The 17,661-nt window shown below is 36.7% G+C and overlaps 3 protein-coding genes across 5 annotated transcripts; 1 reads left to right on the top strand and 2 right to left on the bottom strand.

Annotated features, from left to right (window-relative positions):
* The first annotated feature begins 765 nt into the window (after nucleotides 1–765).
* LOC104104958 (uncharacterized) lies at nucleotides 766–2,360 on the top strand. Its single transcript, XM_009613177.4, has 3 exons — nucleotides 766–1,149; nucleotides 1,562–1,750; nucleotides 2,004–2,360. The coding sequence occupies exons 1-3, from the start codon at nucleotides 1,081–1,083 to the stop codon at nucleotides 2,202–2,204; spliced, it is 459 nt and encodes a 152-aa protein (XP_009611472.1). The 5' UTR covers nucleotides 766–1,080; the 3' UTR covers nucleotides 2,205–2,360.
* LOC104104957 (uncharacterized) lies at nucleotides 2,183–5,502 on the bottom strand. Its single transcript, XM_009613176.4, has 2 exons — nucleotides 3,958–5,502; nucleotides 2,183–2,728 (listed from the first exon to the last, which is right to left on the bottom strand). The coding sequence occupies exon 1, from the start codon at nucleotides 5,457–5,459 to the stop codon at nucleotides 4,017–4,019; it is 1,443 nt and encodes a 480-aa protein (XP_009611471.1). The 5' UTR covers nucleotides 5,460–5,502; the 3' UTR covers nucleotides 2,183–2,728; nucleotides 3,958–4,016.
* A 300-nt stretch (nucleotides 5,503–5,802) lies between these two features.
* LOC104104956 (phosphomevalonate kinase, peroxisomal) lies at nucleotides 5,803–15,036 on the bottom strand. 3 transcript variants are annotated; one of them, XM_009613175.4, is made up of 11 exons: nucleotides 14,877–15,036; nucleotides 13,518–13,579; nucleotides 13,270–13,420; nucleotides 12,769–12,866; nucleotides 12,216–12,325; nucleotides 12,046–12,098; nucleotides 10,585–10,971; nucleotides 8,951–9,055; nucleotides 8,089–8,316; nucleotides 6,726–6,848; nucleotides 5,803–6,331 (listed from the first exon to the last, which is right to left on the bottom strand). In XM_009613175.4, exons 2-11 carry the CDS (start codon nucleotides 13,523–13,525, stop codon nucleotides 6,065–6,067), a joined length of 1,530 nt encoding a protein of 509 aa, XP_009611470.1. In that variant the 5' UTR covers nucleotides 13,526–13,579; nucleotides 14,877–15,036; the 3' UTR covers nucleotides 5,803–6,064. The 3 variants fall into 3 exon arrangements, with proteins under 3 accessions (XP_009611470.1, XP_070033815.1, XP_018629239.1); XM_070177714.1 differs by having other exon boundaries at nucleotides 14,873–15,033; XM_018773723.3 differs by lacking the exon at nucleotides 14,877–15,036 and adding an exon at nucleotides 14,409–14,427.
* Nucleotides 15,037–17,661: the final 2,625 nt, after the last annotated feature.

Genomic DNA, 17,661 nt, shown 5'->3' on the forward strand with positions numbered 1-17,661 from the left:
CGATTTGTAGTTGTGATAGGTATGTATAAACCTGAAGATCTGAAACATCAAAAAAAAAAATCGGAGAAGTATTGGTTATGGAAGAAGGCACGAATGAGTGTTGGCTGAGTGTCTCGATCAATGGTTACACTAAAAATGGGGAACTGATTTATGTTTTCGTTTTTGTTTGCATATGATTCTTTTTTGTTAATTAAATTAAATATTTATGGATGAAAAATGAGGAGAGAGTTACAATAGGGGTAGGTAGGTGACGGAAAATTAAATGAGGTGGTTATAATTAGAGGGAATGGAAAAAGAAAAGATCTTATTGATATTTGGCTACACATTTGCAAACTTGTAACTGGGCTAAAATAGTGCAAGGTCAACTTATGGAGTGCATTATTCTGTAATTTTGTCATTTAATTATACCCATTATTAAAAATTATTAATATTCCCGTAATTGTATATCTAATTATTTATAAATAGAGAAGTAACTCAAAAGTAAATTACAAGGGTTTAAATTCGTAATAGAAGTATAATTTAAGATTTAAAAAAATTAAATTCTATATTTAGCGGGTGTTGAAACTTCTTTCTAAAGGAGTGTTACAAAATATACGAAGGGGTGCTCCCATTGCGAGATATTAATGGACTCATAAAACTATAGAAGAGGTGCTGCCAGAGAAGCTAAAGGGCCCCAGTGGAGGAGACAGAGACAACGAAGAAGGAATAGATTGCGTAACTAATTACAAATGGAAGTCTAACCTCCCACTGAAACAAAAACACATCACATGACAGTTGGGCTAAGTTCCTACCTCAACTTAACCAACAGCCTCTGTTTTTTTCTTTACTCATTTAACAAATGATTCTGTCGAACCAACCTTTTTGTGCTTATCCCCAGCTTCTCAACTTCTTTACTTCCAAGTAGTAGTAATATTAACTAACCGATCATACAGGCAAAACCCAACTAGCTAAACCCCACCTTGTTACTTATATCTCCCTTTCATTCTTTCTTTCTCTGAACTAATATCTAGAGAGTATAGAGTGTGTTAGAATTCGAGGATCAAGATACGCCCTTTTGGCTTTTGGGTGGAAGTTATAATTATGGTGGGCATTTTTTCTAGATTTTCTGTCAGCAGATCAGCTGGCCATCGTCGGACTCAAAGTGCACTTGTCAGCTTCCCTCTCTCTTTGTTTTTACGATTTAGATTTTTGATATACTGGAATTTGAGGTTGACTAATTCTTGGTTTCAGTCTCTAAATTGTGTCTAATTTAGACCTAAGGCCTACCTTTGGTCTTTGTTTTCCAATGAATTGAATGGTTAAACTCATTGTATTGGTTGTTAACTTGTTAAACTTATCAGTGGCCAAGTAATTAACCACTCAACAATGTTTCATAACTTGAAAACACAACAATAATGTTTTCTAGTTGTAAAGGAATGGATCCCAACTGAAAATTTCTCTCCATCACTCTGTAACAGCAAGCAATTTTCCTTTACGCAAAAAGTCAACTTAGACTTGTTTCCTAAGCGGAGATTTATATCTGGTTTAGATATAACAATTTGTGATCTAGTTTCAAATGCAGGATGAAAGGGAAGTGTTTCCCCCAAATTCAGAGGCAATAGATGCTGCTGCTACTACAGCTGGAGCTCCCTCTGTTACGCCTAATGGTATTGAAAATGCAGTCGAGTTCAAGCCAGTTGAACACCCAACTGAGCCGCTCAATATTGATCGACCAATTCAATGTCCATTTCCAGAACCTTCAATATTGAATGTAAGATCTCTACGTCTCCCTACGTCTCTGAAGTTTTTCTCTGCCCATATGTGAATATTTCTCTCGAGCATTACATATGATGACTCCATAGATAAGTACTTAGCTCCACTGTCTTGATTCTGTGCTTGAATGTGGTAATGGAAATGGAATATGATGGCTGCTAATAGCAACAAGATCATTATTAGCTCCTTCATCTTGTTACATTACACGTTAGAACTGCTGACTAGAAATTTGTATATTTCTTCACTCACAGGATGGAAGAATATGGAAAGAGCGAGTCCCTGCTGTGCGAATTAGAAAGCCTGATATTCCAGTTATGAAGGAAGGAAGAGCTGCCGACGCAGAGGCAGCTCGAACAATACCTAGACCTCCCATGAATCGGGTTATTCTTCCATCAATAAGTGCACCAGAACATAGTCTGCTTAAACTGCTGGAGGAATCTGGGATTTGTTGATGGATTGCTATACTAAAGAAAGTTGATACTCTCAGCTGGCCTCTTTCGACATATCCTTCTTGCTTTAAATGCTCGGTATAGCGTATTCCACAGGGAAATTCAAACACAGTTGCATGTAGATATTTATAATAATACTAATGGAAATCTTTTGTGCAATCTACAGTACTATATTTTAGGTTAGCTTTGTATCTTTTATAACAGTATCGATTGATTCTATGCATGTTCTATTACACTGACACTGATGTAAGGGAGAGTAAGAATGTTACAAGAAGATGACAAAATGTGGATAGTTCTTCTTGGAGAAACAGGATTCGAGCCACCCCTTTGACTCAGACCTAATAGAAACGCTCCAGAGGTAATATTACAAGACTCTCCACATAACTAAGCACAACATTTATACAGTTAAAACCAGTGTGGATGAGATGAATGTATGGTCCGGATACTAATTCTTGGAGATTTTATTATCTGAAGTCTTCATCACTTGACATTTCCTCAGTACAAAATTATGACGGACTAGGTATGAGCTGTACAATAATAAGTTGATATTCAAAGCACAACTAGAACTAAGGAAATAAAAGGATTCTTCGTTCATTGATAAGCATGATACATACTACCAAAAGATAAACAAATAAAAAGTACCAACTTTCATCAACCTCAAAAAAGCTTAGCAGTGACTCTGGGATAAGGAGAGCTAACAATCATTTAAAATGTGTTGGTTATCAAGCAAGAATCACATTCACTACATTCTCACCGCGAATTTTCAGCCTTCCATTTAATTGTGCCCAGGAAATAACCACATTTATGTGAAAATCCTCTCTAGGACCGGAAAAACCATGGTCGTGGTTGAAGGAAGTAGGTGGTTTATTCCCACTTATTTCATCCCAAAAAAAAGAAAAAGATAGCAGGTGGTTCTCCATGTCTTTGCAAACATAGAACTGCCGTTTTTTCCTTCCACCCCACAACAAGCATACAGCATGGATGATAGGAAATGAGACAAACCAGGTGTTTTTTATGCGATCAATTTTTATAGACATAGAATTGATAGTTTTACCGCCACCCAACGAACCTCCCTATCTCACCTCTCTTAGCCTTTATAATGTGAGGAAAGGGTACAACAAACAAGAATGTAGAAAGAAATGGAGGAGATAAATCTGATAAACAGTGACCAACTCCTTCACATTCTAGGAGGAGTCTATCAAGCAGTCAAATTACTTTGTCAACATCAAGATTCAGCTGATCGGAAACTCCCCTAAAAGCCCACTATATTTTACCTAGTAGTATTAAATATCTTAACAAGCAGGGATGTTGTTCTTCAAGAAAACATAATTTATGCTGAAATATAGGAATAAATTTGGACAGCTGAGCTTGCAGCTAATTTGTTGGGGTTGGTCAATAAAGTGATGCACGAAGCGAAATAGCAAGATACAAGCTTGCAACTCTCCGCTGGGGTTGGTCAATAGAAAGAAGCATGAAGTGAAGGAGCAAGATATATGCTTTCTTTAACTTTGTTATTGTCCCACGCAATTAGATTTTTGGACACCAAGATACATAGATATAACTCACAAGAAGGATACTAAACAAATAAAACCACTAAAAGTATAAAAGTAAGGGGAAAGATCATATTACAAATTAGTCATGTAAAAGTATACACTTAGACAAAGCATCTTTTTCGTGCTACTACATAGAATATATAACTACCACTCTGGCAGTGACTACAAAAAAGAGGCCTCAACAGAAAAAATAAGGTACTCACTTTGAAGTGTAACACCATTTACGACGACAGCAGTGTACTCAGCTGGAACCAAAATTAGCTCAGCATTTAGAACATTTGATGGCACTGTTACCATTACAAGCTTGATTAATTCTTTGTGAAAGCCGAGCCGGCTTCTTGGAGTAGCAAGAATTCCACTCCCCACCATCCTGGGCATAATAATCCATCGGATAATCAACGTGCACCCCTTCCTTAACTTTCTCACCTCCATTATCACAAGCACCAGAAGATTCATTCTTTGAACACTTCAAAGCTTCATCGTAACATACATCTGAATTCACTGCTTTCTTTCTTTCCCACCACCCGGACAAATCACCCAACGCAATCTCGGCCTCAAATGGCGTAAGCAAAGGCTTAGTAAACGCATCTCCCCAATCAATCGACAACCTAGGGCACGCGATCTGAATCCAAGCATCTACTGCATCCTCAAACAACGCAATCCTTGTAGGAGATATCTCTGACATCAACACAACTGTCCAAGTCATCCCCTTCTCCGCCATCTTCTTCTCCAACCTATCCAATATCCTCGGATTCCCTTGCCTACCTAATGTCCCAAGCACTATCCCCCAATTCTTAGCCTCCCTCCTTGCCTTCTCAATCGCTCTCTTTCTCTCCTCCTTCATTCCCTTATGATCATACTCCTCCAAAAACAACTTCCCTACATACGGATCATACCTATACGTCTTTATCCCCGGATTCGCTATCATAAATGCCTCCAAATGAAACCTACCATCAGCAACAAACACCAAAACCACACTCTCACAATCAGAAAACTTGTTCATAACACTCGGGGCAGTACAGCCGAGTACTTCCCCAGCTGATAAGGGTTTAGCTTGAGGGATCAAAACCTTAAACCCTATTTTTTCCAACTCGGGCTTAACAGCACGAATTGCACCAGCAAATTGAATTGTTCCAGCCATAATGATATTGTCATAAGTACTAGTATTGTTAAAATTGAGCTTGAGTTCATGTAACAACCTGTAGAGATCGATTGAGATTTCGACAAATATGTAAAGGCAAGGGATAGTGGTGGAATCAATAGGGACTAGGCAGCTATGGCCGAAATGGATGAGGAGATCAGCGGAAAGAGCTGCGGCGGAAAGGTCGTCGACGCAACACGCGCCGTAAGTCACGTCGCCGAGGATGAAACAGTGAGCGGCGGAAGTGAAAGTGGAGAGTATATCGGAGATGATGAGGGAGTACATGAGGAGACCCTCGGGGAACTGGAGGGCGACGCGCTTGGCACCCGAAGTGCGAACGCGCCATACGCACTTGTGGATTTCAAAGTTGTAGTTTTGAGGTAGAAGAGATATGGCGGCGTTGAGTGCCGCATCGTTTAGAATGGAGTCTGGTATTTGGTTCTTCACGAACCGCTTCGGACGTGGCCGAGTTGATTGCTGCAGTTGCTTATGCTCGCCTGCCTCCGCCGCGTCAACCGCCGGAGTAGGCTGTACCGGGAGAGGGTCGCCGTGTTCCTTCTCCATTGTTTTGTTTGTTATAGCCACGGAGACTAATAATACCGACGCTTATAAATAGGGAAGCTTCTGTATATTAATACGTGAAGGAAATTGCACTCTCACCCCTAAAGTTCTAAAATTTAAAATTTATTCCTCGTCCAGATACAATCTTATTAATGCTGGCTTTCCATTTTATTCAAATTGCTACATACCGTCTGAATACACAGTGGTATACAAAGAGAAACTTTTTTTAAAGCTAAATATAAAATACTAAAGGCATTTTCAGATGGTGAAGAGGAAAGGAAGAAATAATTGTAAAGGAAAACTACATGCCGAGTTGGCAAAAATTGCAGGAATTTTGATTCACCAGTGAATGAAGCTAACCTTTTTATTCCACAAAACTTGAAAATAATCAAACAGAGTTCTGAAGTAAAAGGGACCTAATTCTAACAAGATCAAAGTTTTGGGTAAAAATACAACAGGCTCTTATTTGGTGCTTGCTTATTGATGAAAGGTCATTCTGATCTTACAGTACAAAGCTCTAACATATCCTTTTTATGTTGTAAAATCTGATGTTGTAGTCATATAGCATGAGAAAACCATTGCATGTAATATCCTATACTCGTAGGTCATTACTGAAGTTGGATTGCAGAAACAGCTGCAGTGATTTCCTTTGCCCGAGGATCATTGTCTTCCAAAGACACACCACGAGGATCTTCTGTCACTAGCATAGCAAGAACATTGAGCGAACTCCAAGCTTTTGTGACATTTTTGCTTGAAGCCCCCAAAGTGACAGCAAAGACTGCATCAAATCCACCAGCACCAGGAACACCAGCCAACAGAACTCCCTCCATACTCATCGTTGTATCCAGAAGGTGAGTTTGTGATTCAGGTTCTATCTGTGAATTTGACACATGGTGAAAGACTGGTCAAAAACATGGGAGACTGAAGCAATTGCAGCTGTTTCCTAATTATATTAAGTCATATTCTTATGTTATTTTATGGTATGCAGTAGCATGCCAAGCCTTAACATGTAAGAGAACTATAGTATTTTTTTCATTTACTTCATTTTAACGCTCTCTTTTTACTTTCTTGACATTCAAATGAACCATAAGGAAATGGCCATCAGTACATCAAGCGAGGTAGCGTTTGAGGATAATTCTTCAGAAACAAAGCTTACAGACGGGTTAAGAGTGATGTCCCAATAAATTTTTATCTGACGTAATTCAAATCTATGTGAAGAATGAGAGAAAGATGAGAGAAGATACAAAAATTAAGTTACATGGAACTTACCGGAATTCCTGCAGCCTCTCCCATTTTACGCATATAATACCTGATTCCAAGCATGGCCTCTCGGGCTCCTAATAACTCTTTAACAATTTCTGCTTGACTTGGTTCATTTGCTCTTTCAGGCCACTGTTCATGGTGAAAACCAGAAGAAACTTAAAGTTTTCGAAGAAAATTTCACACACTGCGGAAGGAAACATAATCCAACCAAAACATAATGATACTTGATTTAAAGACACATATATTTGCACGGGAAGTACTTGGAATGCAACTTTGCAAAGTTTCTCTGACATTTTAGAAAGTGTAACTATGTCTAACTAAGAAAATGATCATTCAAACAGGCAAAAAAGAGAAGAATTGAATAACTTTTTAAGATAATTACTGCTTGCCTCTAAAACGCGATGGTATTAAGAATTTTTTCTTCTGCTCCTAGACAACATAACGGAAGCTTCTCTAAGCAGAGTGATACAATAAAAGTGCTAAGGGGGAAGAAGTTCCAGCTAACGGCTGCAACACACGATTTGGAGGACTCAAAGAAGGATGCTTGAGGAGGAGGATTTTGACTCTGAACAGAAAGAGTGCCTAAGGATTAACTGGATTAAAGTTCAGAGGAAGGGGGTCCATGGCCTCGGAAAGACTTGCCAATCTATTATATTGGAACTAGAAAGTCATCCTTTGCTCCTTATTGATATGACTCAAGGAACAAATACAGTTAAAAATTAAAAGTTGATCGGGAAGTACTGAAAAGAGTTTAGGAATCTTTTGGAATTTGTTTTTGATAAAAATAGTAAAGGATAAAACTCTTCATTTGGCTATGACAGGATAGAAGAAAAAAAGGGCAGGAAGAGGGAAGCCATGTACATAAAAGGTTGGTAGCACTATATCATGAAAATAAAAGGAATTGAAAGAATGAAAAGAAAACCAGAACAGGGAGAAGAAATCCCTTATTCGACATGTCTTTAGCTTGCATTTGCAGTATGTTTGTGTCAGCTTTTAGGTAATGCATTTTTCAGCTATTAAGGCAGTAATAATTTTTCTGTGGTTTATTAGTGAGTATGACTTATCAAGAAGATAGCGAAACCCAATTTGCTTGGGATTGAGGCGCAGTTGATTATCAAGAAAGTGAAGGTAGTCATTGCTATAGTGAGGAATCAAATCCATAAAGTTGAATCAATTTTCAGCGCTTCAACACCCATGGATACTTAGCAAACTAAGCCTTTGCAGAACAGGTTAGCAGCTAAGCGCATCAAGGATAACTCTACCTGCCGTTAGGGATAAAATAAAGCGAAAATTATGGATAGTTAGCAAACATTTCTACATAATACTAGATCTTGAACTTCCTTTCCAGTTTTGACCAAAAGAGTTTTACCTTTTCTGCAGTAAGCAGGCTGCAGGCATTGATGACGCATTCATAAACATTATAGTTCCTTTCTGCCAACTTACATAAGGTATTAAGGTGCATTTCCAGGGCAGAGTTTCCTTCTGACAACTTTCTCCATGTTTCTAGAGAACTCTGAGGATCAGATTTCTGCCATCTCTTAACAGCACCAACCATTGATGGGGTAGAAGATCCTCCACTGCCTGGTTCTCCAAGTAACTGCAAGATGCTTAGCAATCAATTTCAGCAACTTAAAAGAAGAGACAACATGCACCACAGACAATTGACATAGTAATGATGAGTCAAATTCTGTGGCAGTAGAGTATAGTAGAGTGCCTCCAAAAAACAAGACAGAATCCATAATAGTAGGCTAGCATAAGGTCAAAATTTTTAGACAGGATACATCTTCAATCTTAATGTTTATACAGCCCCGGCAAATAATCCCATTAAAGTGGCTAGTAAAAGCATGATAAGTAGCATCAGTGACCTTCCAAGAAAGATAAAATAACCACCACAGTTGAAGAAACCACTTAATCCTAACGAAACAAAATTTGTGTTTAGCCCTAGGCACCAACAAAAAGTATCTATATTTGACAACATTAAGGAGTTGAAGTATGCAACTTGTTTGTTGTTCGAGCCTGATAACCAATCTTATGTCCTGTCAACAACGAGCATGGAGGTCAAAAAAGGATGAAAAGCTGTTCAATTAGAAGTAGTGGTACTTGAAATGTATGATTAGCAGGTAAAATCAGATTTCTTTTATCATCCAGTTTACTGGCAGAAGATAAGAAATTGCTCACAGTCAACCAGACAAATGTTCAAGAGAATATGAAATATCATTTATCAGACTCACTAGAGCCATCAATGGAGGCAATGAAAACTTGGTCCTCTCATGGTCCCACTTGGCTTTTAGGATATCATCAATGACTTCTGTTAGTGGTGTTGCCATACCTGCATTCTGCAAATCCAAAATAGTTAACAAGTCAAAACAGTTTGAAAACTAGATTCAATAAAAATAAGATGCAAAACCTGTAGTATTTCTCAACTCCATACACTATTATCTTTTCACTACTAAAGCTTTTCCTTTATGCTATTTTTCCTGTATGGTTAACCTACATCTACCCAATCCCCATCTTCCCTCCCCCGGAGTCAATAGTGGCCCTTCCCCACTTCGCTCTTTTGGTGACTCGAACTCCAATATTGAGGTCGGAGGTGGAGGGTCTTCCACTTGAGCTACCCCATCTTGTCAACTCTTCCTTCAAGTTAAAGCAAACTACTGATAGGAGAAGGCATCACATGTCCCATAAGCTTCGCCTGGCACGTAAGCTATCATTCCTTAATTACTGTGAAGGTATGAACAGTTCAAATAACAACTAACAACAGAAATCCTTGCTCCAGACCTTTGCATTTTTGCCACAGAATGAAATAAAAAATGTAATCTCTCACCTGAAATGACAAGCATCTCTGTTGGATCTGCTGACAAAGAAAATTGATCTACATGGATGACTTTAACCAAAGTGGTTTGGCAAATAGATAAAGAAAAAGGCTCGCTTATCATACAACTGCCCCTCACCCCAACATTAACTTTAGACTAGATACCAAAATGGCTAACCTTTTAGGTACTTAGTAAGACCAAATCTGAGATTCCGTTACAGTTTTGGTTAGAGGTGGTTCTAGAAACTTACTAGAGAGTAGGTCATGTGAATTTCTGACTACTGGGCTTGATGTATGCAAATGACCAACATCTCGAACAGCAGATAATATCTTAATTTCAGCTCCCTTATAACCCCTTTTGTTCTTTTAATTCAAGAAAATAACCATAGATAATTACAATTCTGTGGGCATAAACAGAGCCTCAAGTGACCAAGCTAGTGTTTTGCCTTAGCACCAATGTCAATAGTCTAAAGCAAGTTTTCCCAGGTCTCTGAGTTAAAGGCTTAAAGGAATAGAGGAACCAAGGGGTTGTTCTCAAGTCAACTTAGTTCCACCAAAACTTTACTTTGCAAGGAAAGAACTATTGTCAGCTTATACTTTGGTACCACTTCCTCAAGACTTCATGCCTAGCCCTGCATTAGTTTTGCACCTTGCTGTCCTTATTTGTGCCATGACTAATCCGAACAGTGTCATTCTATCGAAGTTAACAATAAACAGAAGAATAGCATCTTGTGGTGCTAAAAACAGCACCTGAACTATGTAATTTATGTATATTTTTATATGAAGTTATCTCATTTTGTAAAGAGTATCAACTTTAATTATCACTTCTCAGTTCAATAAGGTATTTGAGTTCTGACATGGAATTACCGTGAACTTCAAAGAAGAAGAAGTCTTTGGCAGATTAAAATTTAAAAAATATATCAACCTAGGCCCCACTGTTTTCATTTTTCCGGTTGCCAACTTACACTCAAGCCTAAATTAGAGCATGTCATTTCTTCTATCGTTAAACTATGATACTGAATTGATTAAAAAAATCGGACAGGAGAGAAACACCTGAGCAGAAGAAAGCACTTCAGGTGAAAACCGCACATAGCGTTGGCTGCCATAAACTGCAGAACTAACATCAAACCCGCTGCCAACTTTACCCTGTGCAATGCAGTGGGCAGTTTGAGCTATCACGTGAACAATATCAAGATTACTAGCATCTTTCCTTCCGTGGGATTGATCCTCAGTCAAAGAGGATAGATTAACAACACCAAGATAATGAAGCAAAGCAGCAACAACTGCTGTTGTCATAGCTGCTGATGACCCCAATCCAGTTTTTGCAACTTCAGGCTTCCGATTTTCTCCAATTGAATCTTCTGCATTAAAAGTGATTGACGTAAAAGGTGGAAGGGAAGCCAATGACTCAGGTGTAAGAGGGAGTCCATGCGCTTCAATCTACAAGAAGTATTTAACAGAATAGTGTCAACTATCTTACAACAAAAAGAAAAGGAGGTAATAAAAGCTTTTGCCATGTCTTTTATTAAATTTTAACTTGTGCAACTGAGGCTTCCAAAAAGAAACTTGAACCGAGTCAGTCATTAAACTATGAAAAAGGATGCATCCAAGTTGATCAATCCCAGCCACAGTAAAATCCCTATATCAAAGACCACTGCTATTTCTTGTCCTATGCTCATTTATTAAGTAGTACTACTGAAGGAAGTAAGTGGCATCAACCAAATTAAACTATTCTAGTTTGACTTTGATGTAAAATGCATGTGATTTAAACATCAATATTTTGCTTAATCAAGCAGGTCTTATGTAACCAAACCATTATCTTCATAAAGGTAACTGAAACATTATACCATAGCACCTTTTGACTTGTCTACCATTTTTTAACATCAGAAGATTTTTGGTCAAACATTACTCGAGCAATTTGTCTGTCTGATACAAATAGTCAACTTAGATCGCTTAATTTGGACTGAGTCATCGAATGATCGAAGTAGTACCTTTTTCTTCGAAACCATCTGAGCAATTCGACAAAGCTCAGATTGCACAACTAATATGGCAATATGTCAGTGTTTCAATACCCCCTCCATCCTGATATATGTGAGACATTCTATTTTGGCAAATCCAGAAAATGTTTGGCACACTTTTACATATAATAGTTTGCTATGCGACATTCACATCACTCAAGTATTCAAAATCAATCAAATTTTAATTTCAACAAATGATTTGATTTTTTTTCCTTATCATCCGACCAAACTTTTAACTACTACTATAAGAAGAAATGTAATCTAAGGCTCGAGTAAAGATTGTCGGGGGACAAATTGCTCAGAGGGTGTAATAAAGAAATTTGTTGGACATGAATCTTATGATTTGACAGCTTCCACAAATTACATTATAGAATGTCAGATTATCCGATTTTACATTAAGTCCATGCTAAAATAACAATCCAAACTCGCAAGTAATAAGTATATATCTCTAATTACATGTCATATTGGGAATATGTATGCTGCAAAGGAGGACTACCTGATTCCGATACGAATAGAACTCATTGCAACCCAAGATTGTTATATCAAGACCTGCATGACGAATACAGTTGAGAGATTGATTTTTCAAAAAAGGAATTTAAATTCATTGATCAATAAATGACTTATCTTCAGGAAAGAAAGGCAAAAGAGTAAAGTGTCAGAAGTTACCTCTCAGAAGTAGTTTCTGTAATATATCCGTCTTATCTTTGTCAAATGTTGCATGGGCTGCTGCTATGGCATATTCCACTGCATGTTCTACGAAGGGGTTTCTTGATTCACTGAGATTAAACAAACATACTCCCTCTGTTTCAGTTTATATGAACCTATTTCCTTTTTGGTCTGTTCCAAAAAGAATGACCACTTTCTAAATTTGGAAACAATTTAGCTTAAACTTCCAATTCTACCCTTAATGAGAAGCTTTCATAACCACACAAATACTCTGGACCCCTTTTTGACTTGTTTAGGACCACAAATTCCAAAAGTTTTCATTATTTCTTAAATTTCGTGCCCAATCAAAGAGGTTCACATAAATTGGAACGGAGGGAGTAATAGTTATTGCATTACTGGATTTCTTGTAATAAGGAAACAGATCAATCATTCAAGTATCAAATGTCCTTATTACTTAAATAAAAAATCTCATTGGATTCAGAAAGAAACAGAACAAAATAATGATAGATCCTCTAATTGAGAAGGTATGAATTCTGAGATTTACACTACTTGCCTGGAAGAGACAGCTTGAAGTTTTAAATGCTTAAGAGACAATTTGTACATAGTTTCTCTGGCCATCTGAGGAGAAGTCAATTTAACATCTGCCCATGCCTGAAAAAGTATAAGAAAGAAACAGGTAGTTTATACTCTACTTTAACAACAACAACATACCCATTATAATCCCACATAGTGGGGTCTAGGGAGGGTAGTGTGTACGCAGACCTTACCCCTACCTTTGTGGAGGTAGAGAGACTGTTTCCAATAGACTCTCGGCTCAGGCAAGCATAGGTACCACAATAATAACAAGAAACAAGACGGGACAACACCGAAAAGCCATGTAAAAGAAGCATACACAACAAGATAGTAAGATGATCGAAATGTAAAAAAAAAAAAAAAAAAAAAAAACGACAGGTATTCAAATAAGCCTACTACCAACCAAATGCGAGAAAAATAAAATTATTGAACTGACTTCTGATCAATGATTATCCACTTTAGTGCGGAAAATATCACTCACCCATGCCCAACTTTCAGGTTTAATTTCCTCGTAAAGTGGCTTCACAATAGCATAAAAACGAGCATTTGTACTCAGTACAATACCAGCATTTGGCCTCTCCAAAACAAGATAACCTCCAGTCATTAGAACCTTTCCAGGAGCAGAGGCCACGCTATTTAACCATAAACAGTATTTCAATCAGACACATTCTTGCGCACAAGTTTATGTACAAACGGACACGTTCGAATATCAAGTAAACACACACTTACACAGCCATTTCTTTATAATTCTCTCTTGGATGAATGAGAAACTGCTATTTGACAGAGATTAGCTGCAATTCAGAATTACAAAGTTCTTAGTCATTGTCGAGAAAAGATAAAGGGAAAATGAAACATAGAAAAGACCGCGTTCTTAATACTCCTATTTTATTGTGAAGAACTAAATAAAAAAGAAAAACAAAAGAATGATATCAATCATTCATTTAACGGTTCAATCCAAAAAAAAATGTGGGGGTCGACTATATGAATCCTTTGATACAATTTTGCTCTATGCAAGAGCAATTAATGCCAACACTAAAGAACTAGAGTATGATACAAAATAAAAGGAAATGGAGATCCTTGATTTCACTACAATGAAAGCAAATATGATGACTTACCCAGTTTGGTTAACTGGTAAAGAAATCAATGCTTAAATCATTTTACGCCTACTTCCACTAAAATTGTGAAAGAAAGAATACAAAAAGCTGAACTTTCCTGCCTACAAAATCATCTGTCCACAACTATGTACATTGAAGGCAGTAGGTGCCAGCCCACGCCTTCGGCTCGAACCCTATAATACTTGAAAAAGTTTTTAAGAATATAATTGTACTCCATCAGTTTCAACTTATGTGACAGTAGTTTGATTAGGCAAGGAGTTTTAAGAAAGAAAGAAAGACTCTTGGAACTTATGGTCTTAAACATACCATGAGATATTTGTGGCTATAAAGCATATCATTAAATATAAAATGGAAAGTTTAAAGTTAAATTATTTTTCAAAAAATAGAAAGGTATAATTCCTTTGGAAACATACCAAGTAAGGAAATAGTGTCACAAAAAATGGGATAGATGTAGTACTAAATTCAAACCCATTTTGGCAAAGGAGTAGAGAGAGGACCTCCACACCTACTAACTTTAGAATCTCGATCCGCCTCCGCCTCCGCCCAAGTCCATAGTTACCAAAGAATGGGAAAAATATATAGAAAACTGAAATTTGAGAAGAAAAGGCCAAATCTTGAACTCAGTAGCTATCAGTTCTGTATTTCTACGCCCCATATGAAGAAACTAGATTAACTTCAAATTGACAAATGATCAATGATACTCCATTAATTATCTCACTTAAAACCTCACTGAGCAAAATATCAGAAAGCTACGAAGTCATCTGCCACACATGTTTTCAATCACCAAAGAATGGAAGAATAATAATATAGAAAACTGAAATTAGAGGAGAAAAGATGAAATCTTTCACAATTTACAATATCAGAAAATGAATTTTGAAAAAGACCCATATCAATAAATTGGATTAACATCAGATTGATACGAGATCAATATAGGTAATTTCATTGCAAAACAGAGAGAAGAGGAAGAACATACATTTGTCGGAGTGTAGAGGAAGCTACAGATTTGAAAATTGATTTGAAGAGGAGTAAAAGGACTATGGCGGCAACATCTATGTCAAGCAGCAGTCCAATTTTGACATTCTTATTAGTGTTCAAAGTTGCTTCACTGCTATTTTTGCTCGTCTATAGGAGGAAATGTTAGAAAAAGAAGGAAATACCGAAAATTGTTATGAAATATAGCTCAAACTAACAATATAGAACAAGAAAAAAATAAGTTAAAGAGATATATAGAGAAAGAGATCGACAATTTTTATTTTTTTTTTAATTGTGTGTATTTTACTATGTATTATAAGACCTTCATATAGGCATGAAAAGTGAAAAAAAATATGTTATTGAATATGTCATTAAGCATAGAAATATGTCATTGAATATGTCATTAAGCATTTGAGAAGATCATGGAGGAAGAGTACACATCCACCATAATTTAATTTTTCTTATAACACTTCTCCTTGGATGTCCATACATAATGTGTCTCGTTAAAACCTTATTAGGAAAAACCCTATGGGAAAAAAATTCTTGCGAAGGAAAAAAAAAGTACACATATTTAGAAATATGCCTTTTGGTTGCCTCGTTAAAAACCTTGCAAGAAAAAATACAGTGGGACAAAACCTTGTAAGGGAAAAGGAGTACAACGCGTATTAACTCCCTTGATGAGAGCATCAATTCACATCATTGAGCCTTCACATCCCAATCTTATACACTAGTTTCTTGAAGGTTGACGTCGATAGAGATTTGGTGAACAAATTAGTCATATTATCACTTGAACGGATCTGTTGCACATTGATATCACCATTCTTTTGAAGATGATGTGTGAAAAATAACTCTGGTGAAATTTGCTTTGTCCTATCCCCTTTTATGAATCCTCCTTTCAATTGGGCTATGCATGTTGCATTGTCTTCATACAAAATTGTATGTAGTTTGTCACACTTCAAACCATATTTATCTCGAATAAGGTGTATTATAGACCTCAACCATACACATTCTCGACTTGCTTCATGAATAACAATTATCTCAGCATGATTAGATGAAGTAGCCACGATTGATTGCTTAATCGATCGCCAAGATATGGCAGTGCCTCCATATGTAAACACATAGCCTGTTTGAGATCGACCCTTGTGTGGGTCAGATAAATACCCAGTATCGGCATAACCAACAAGATCGGGACTGTAATCATTACCATAAAATAATCCCATATCGGTAGTCCCTTTTAGATACTGCAATATGTGTTTGATTCCATTCCAATGTCTCCTTGTAGGAGCAAAGCTATATCTTGTTAAGACATTAACTGAAAAAGTTATGGCAGACCTTGTAATGTTAGAAAGATACATTAGTGCACCAATTGCACTAAGATATGGTACTTCGGGACCAAGAAGCTTTTCGTTATTTTCATGAGGTAGGACTGGATGTGCTTTATCCATATAGAATCGCTTTAAAAAAAATTTAGTGTATGTTGATTGATGGACAAAAATTTCATCTTTCATATACTCAATTTATAGACCAAGACAAAATTTTGTCTTTCCAAGATCTTTCATTTCAAATTTTTTCTTTAAATAGTCTACTACTTTAGGAAGCTCTACTGCTTTAGGAAGCTCCATAGGAGTTCCAATGATATTTAAATCATCAACATACACTGTGATTATAACAAATTTAGATCCAGATCTTTTTATAAAGACATAAGGACAAATTGAATCATTCTTGTACCCTTCTTTCAACAGGTACTCGCTCAGGCGATTATACCACATGCGCCTTAATTGTTTCAATCCGTATAAGGATTTTTGAAGCTTTATTTAATAAATTTCTTGAAAACCTTAATATATTTCAGAACAATTTAAATCCTTCAATGATTTTCATTATACGCATATCACGTTTTTCTTGTATTGCAAGATTAAAACTTGAAATGGCAATATCCACCATAGGAGAACATGTCTCTATATAATCAATGCCAGGATATTTACAAATCTTCTTGTGACACAAATCGTCTTTATGTCTATCGACTTGACCTTTTTGTTTCGCACAAGAATACATTTATACCTCCACTGGCTTTATACTTTCAGGTGTTGGGACTATCCGTCAAACTTCATATTTTTCAGGTGAAATTAATTTTTATTGCGTATTTTTCATTTGGCCAATCATTTATCTGTCCAAATTTTATGACAGATTTGAGCTCAAGATCCTCGTCAATATTAATAATATTGAGCGCTACATTATATTAACAATATCGTCGACGGTCATTTTATATCAGTTCTACTATTACCCAATAAAGACATAACTTATTGAGATCTCTTTATCTTATTATTTTCAGGTATCTGAGCCTCTCCCATGAGGTCTTATGAAGTGTTATGTCGTGGTGCTCTTCTAGAGCACTTGCCTCCTTATTATGACCATCTTGAACATTTACTCCTCTCCTTCTTCAAGGAGTTTTATCTTTGGAACCGATTAGTCTATTATACTTCATGCATGCCATAGACTCTATTCATTATGAACTTAATTTTATTTGGAGCATTAGCAGCTGAATATGACATTTAGCTTTGGGTCAGCAAATACGACTGATAATATTTTGCAAATGAATTATCACTTGAACTTCAAGTTCATATTTTCTCGTACGAGGATCTAGATGTACTCATAATAATTCATTACATGCATTACTTTTTTAGCCGCCACTTTTCTCCCCCTATTGTTGGGATCACCAAAACATATCCCTAGCCTTATTTAGGGATCCATCTTTGTGCATTGTGGTGGAACAATTAAAACATATAGCA

The sequence above is a fragment of the Nicotiana tomentosiformis genome, chromosome 6, assembly GCF_000390325.3.
Source record: "Nicotiana tomentosiformis chromosome 6, ASM39032v3, whole genome shotgun sequence".
NCBI classification, from domain to species: Eukaryota; Viridiplantae; Streptophyta; class Magnoliopsida; order Solanales; family Solanaceae; genus Nicotiana; species Nicotiana tomentosiformis.

Bases quoted from the DNA above. Each gene is read 5' to 3' on its own strand.
- LOC104104957 (XM_009613176.4), bottom strand. From the start codon at position 5,459: ATGGAGAAGGAACACGGCGACCCTCTCCCGGTACAGCCTACTCCGGCG.
- LOC104104956 (XM_009613175.4), bottom strand. The intron at 8,317-8,950 runs GTGAGTCTGATA...AGCATCTTGCAG, and splicing joins TGCCTCCATTGATGGCTCTA to TTACTTGGAGAACCAGGCAG. The intron at 6,332-6,725 runs GTAAGTTCCATG...TCAAATTCACAG, and splicing joins GAGAGGCTGCAGGAATTCCG to ATAGAACCTGAATCACAAAC.
- LOC104104958 (XM_009613177.4), top strand. From the start codon at position 1,081: ATGGTGGGCATTTTTTCTAGATTTTCTGTCAGCAGATCAGCTGGCCAT. The intron at 1,150-1,561 runs GTCAGCTTCCCT...TTTCAAATGCAG, and splicing joins GTCGGACTCAAAGTGCACTT to GATGAAAGGGAAGTGTTTCC. The intron at 1,751-2,003 runs GTAAGATCTCTA...CTTCACTCACAG, and splicing joins CAGAACCTTCAATATTGAAT to GATGGAAGAATATGGAAAGA.